General features: G+C 39.0%; 1 protein-coding gene across 1 annotated transcript in view; it reads left to right on the top strand.

Moving 5' to 3' along the window:
- The first annotated feature begins 3,984 nt into the window (after positions 1 to 3,984).
- ALDH8A1 (aldehyde dehydrogenase 8 family member A1) overlaps positions 3,985 to 4,338 on the top strand; it is a 31,066-nt gene continuing 30,712 nt past the window's right edge. The window contains exon 1 of the mRNA XM_074309779.1: positions 3,985 to 4,237. Coding sequence (XP_074165880.1) covers positions 4,100 to 4,237 — 138 coding nt within the window. The 5' untranslated portion in view covers positions 3,985 to 4,099. The remainder of the gene's footprint in view (positions 4,238 to 4,338) is intronic.

Below are 4,338 nucleotides of genomic sequence, written 5' to 3' on the forward strand. Positions count from 1 at the left end.
AGTATTTTTTGCCTTGGGCCCTGGAGCTGGGCCCCTCATCCCATTTCCCTGAATCAGTCTACATTCTGATGCCCAATGGAAGCCTCTGTTGCATTTTGGACATGGGGTATTGCGTCTTGTTCTCCCACCCTGTTTTCTCACTCTGTCTCTATGCCAACATTGAGCTTTCAGATGCCCTACTTTACCACATTGAAAGCATTGACAAGTCTCTCTAGAAGTCCCTTGCCAAAAAAAAACCCTGCCTTCCCATGTTGGGATCTTGAGAAGTCTGCATCATAGCCTGGCTATAAAAGGCATTGGTGCCCACTGTGGCACAGAATCTTATGATCTCCTCTAAAGGAGTGTCCTTGCATAGTTGTAGTATAATCCTTCTACAAACCTCTTTAGCATTTTCTTTAGCAAGTTGCCTTATCATAATGTCTATTACTGCATTTTCACCATTGGTTTGTATGATAGCTGTCTACAAACGTCCCACACAATCAGCAAAGGGTTCATTTGGCCCTTGTGCAATTTTTGTGAAGGCCTCACCTTTTTCATTTTCATCTGGGAGAAAAGCCCATGCTTTGATAGCAGCAGCAGCAATTTGTTCATATGCTGCTAAGAGGTAATTAATTTGTACTGAAATGTCTGCATAAGAACCTACACCAATTAGTTGGTCATAGGTGACTGGAGGATTGACTTCACTATAACTATTTTGTTGGGCTTGTATCCTACAGAGTTCACTATATTCAGAAAGACACAACAAGTTTTGTCCAGGTTCTAAGCATGTCCTTGTTATAGATTTCCAGTCCCTAGGGGTTAAGACTTCATAAGCCAAATTCTGTAATAACATCTTGTGACATAAGCTAATGTAGCCCCATAAAGAGAGGAAGCCTTTTTCAGGTCTTTGAAGATTTCTCTATCAAAAGGAGTGTATCTTCTACTTTCTTGAGTTAAACTGTTGAATCACGGGATACATATTGATTTTCAGATTAGCTAAATCCAGGCCACCTTCTGTAGCTTTAAGTAATGCCTTTTGCAATCTAGTTACAGGAGGGGTTGATTACTGGGAGGAGAGGTGCTGGTGATATCACCATCCCTCCCACTTCTCCTCCCTCCATCCAGGAAGGTGAAGTTGATGGGTGTGTGTCAAGAACCAGTTCTGGTTTAGGTGGGGTTGAAGCTGCCTGGTCAGGGCAGCAATCACCACATCCTTCACCATGCCCTTCATCCTCACTTAACTTCATATGCCCTCTAGTGCTATTGCTATTAATTCATTCATTGTCTTCCTCTATTTCCTCACACTTCCTCATCTGGCTGTTCTTAAAAGTTTTCTTTTTTCTATAACTTGCAGGATTCTTTAAGGCCAATTGTATTATGTTGTATCCTACAGAATGTTTCTTTGGAAATTGAATCAGAACCATTATTATTATAATATTCACAAAATTGATCTCCTACTAGTTTACAATGATCTAGCCCTATTTCTTCTTCACTGAAGAACCAAGGGGACTTGCGTTCTAATGTATCCAGGAATCCATCAATCTGCTCCCAAGTCATAATTAAACCCTGTCTCTTTATCAGTCTGAGTATGCCTCCTGTAGATCTCCTTAGGGGTGAGTGGGGGAATCTTTTCCTAATATCTGCCCCATTTCAATTAGAAAAGGTTACTAGTTTAGCCCTTAATAAAGTAAGTTCCCTATTTGTCTATTAAAATTCTCACCCTACTTCCTGGTCCCCGAGGGCTTCTTCAGTGAAATTAGGGTCCTTGGACCCACATTGGGCACCAAATGTGGCGACCACACTAGCACCCTGGGCGTTAACTCCCGCTGCTCACCTCAGCAGAGTCAACTAGCGTCTTACCTTTCACCAGGTCTTTATCATCAGGGCTTCGATTATCTGAATCGAAGAATGACCTCAAGAGGTCCCCCACAGAACACCTGATACATGTGAATATGCAGCAATTAATCTTTATTCAATACATTATTTTACTACATAAAGTTCCCTATATCCTAATGCTCTAATCCTAAAGCATAATGAATCCAATCTATCTTTCAGAAGAGACCCTGCTAGTCTCACTGCACCTCCTAGTCCCTTTCACAATTCTCTGTATACAACAAATGATTGGGCCAGCACAGGATAGTGGGAAAGGCCATTTTCCAAGCATATTCTTATAGAATATTATCCAATCGGTAATTAGCCTCAAGTGCTCAATTGTCCAACTCTAGTGCATTGGCTCAAGAGTTTCAGCCCATCACAATCTAATTTCTTTCAAAGCACAACTGGCACAAAAGTGCCAGTACTCTACTATAAAATAATTGAATTTCTTTGTATACTTTATGTACATATTGTATTTCTTACAAGGGACTGGGGGGGGGCGCTGTGTTATTGTCATTGCATTCCTATCCTCTAAGACTGCTTTCCGAGTGTTCCAAATCACTACTGATCAGAGAAATGCAAATTAAGACCACTCTGAGATACCACTACACACCTGTCAGATTGGCTAAGATGACAGGAACAAATAATGACAAATGTTGGAGGGGATGTGGGAAAACTGGGACACTAATACATTGCTGGTGGAGTTGTGAAAGAATCCAGCCATTCTGGAGAGCAATCTGGAATTATGCCCAAAAAGTTATCAAACTGTGCATACCCTTTGACCCAGCAGCGCTACTACTGGGATTATATCCCAAAGAAATACTAAAGAGCGGAAAGAGACATATATGTGCCAAAATGTTTGTGGCAGCTCTTTTTGTTGTAGCTAGAAACTGGAGGATGAATGGATGTCCATCAGTTGGAGAATGGTTGGGTAAATTGTGGTATATGAAGGTTATGGAATATTATTGCTCGGTAAGAAATGACCAACAGGAGGAATATAGAGAGGCCTGGAGAGACTTAAATCAACTGATGCTGAGTGAAATGAGCAGAACCAGAAGATCACTGTATACTTCAACAACAATGCTGTATGAGGATGTATTCTGATGGAAGTGGAAATCTTCAACATAAAGAAGATCCAACTCACTTCCAGTTGATCAATGATGGACAGAGGTAGCTGCACCCAGAGAAGAAACACTGGGAGGGGAATGAAAATTGTTAGCACTAATATCTGTCTGCCCAGGTTGCATGTACCTTCGGATTCTAATGTTTATTGTGCAACAAGAAAGTGATATTCGCACACATGTATTGTACCTAGACTATATTGTAACACATGTAAAAATGTATGGTATTGCCTGTCGTCGGGGGGAGGGAATAGAGGGAGGGGGGGTAAATTGGAAAAATGAATACAAGGGATAATATTATAAGAAAAAAAAAAAAAAAAAAAAAAAAAGACTGCTTTCCATATAATTAAGACTTATATATTTAAATGACTCATCTTAAATTGACTCAGTTTCTTTACTTAGTCTTTTAAGAGCAAAATTAGGAGCAGAGGATGAAGTTGGAGAAGTAGATTTCCCCATTGAGAAAAATTTAAAGATTATAATTGTCCAAAAAGAGAATGGATAACCAACCAAAAAGAGGCTGACTTTTTTTTTTTTTTTGATTGAATAGTCATGTGAGACTCTTTGTGATTTCATTTGGGGTTTTCTTGACAAACATATAGAGTAGCCTGCTATTTCTTTTTCCAGCTCATGACAGATGAAAAAACTGAAGTAGAGTTAAATGACTTGCCCTTAACTATGATTAAGGATCTGATGTTAGATTTAAACTATAGTTTTCTTGACTCCCAAGCTAGCACTCTATGAATTGTGCTACCAATTGCCTCAATAACCCATTGTATGGCCTTTGAAGTCCCTTTTAGCTTTGAAATTCTATCATTCTAATCTGATAAACCAATCTGTGTTATTGGGGGATTTGTTGTGAGAATAAAACCAGATCAACACATACAAAATCCCTTTAAAGTAGTAAAAGTTATAATCATTGCAGATACCTAATGCCCTTAGTTTAGCAAATATAAGAATGTACCTCTTTTAAGGACCTCTGGTTTCTTTCTACCTCGTTGACAGGTCAACTAAGTTATTGAGTAATGGGTAAAAAAATGGGAGGAGACTTAAATTGAGGAATAAATAAAGCTCAGTCAGTAGAGGTTGTAAAATAGTGAAAGCAGAAAATTGATTTAAAAAAAATGGCAGGACAGAAGCCCCTTTTGGAGTTGGAAAACTTTATTGCTGGTAAATTTATTCCCTGTAATTCACACATAGATTCCTATGATCCATCTACAGGAGAGGTGTATTGTAAAGTTCCAGACAGTGGCAAAGAAGAGGTGAGTTAATTTTTAAAAAATGCATTGAAAATATTGAAGTTATTGCTCTTCTAAACAAAAAGGGAAGAAAGAGTGGTAAGTCTGAAGTGGAAGTTGTTAAA

The sequence above is a fragment of the Sminthopsis crassicaudata genome, chromosome 4 (assembly GCF_048593235.1).
Source record: "Sminthopsis crassicaudata isolate SCR6 chromosome 4, ASM4859323v1, whole genome shotgun sequence".
NCBI lineage: Eukaryota > Metazoa > Chordata > Mammalia > Dasyuromorphia > Dasyuridae > Sminthopsis > Sminthopsis crassicaudata.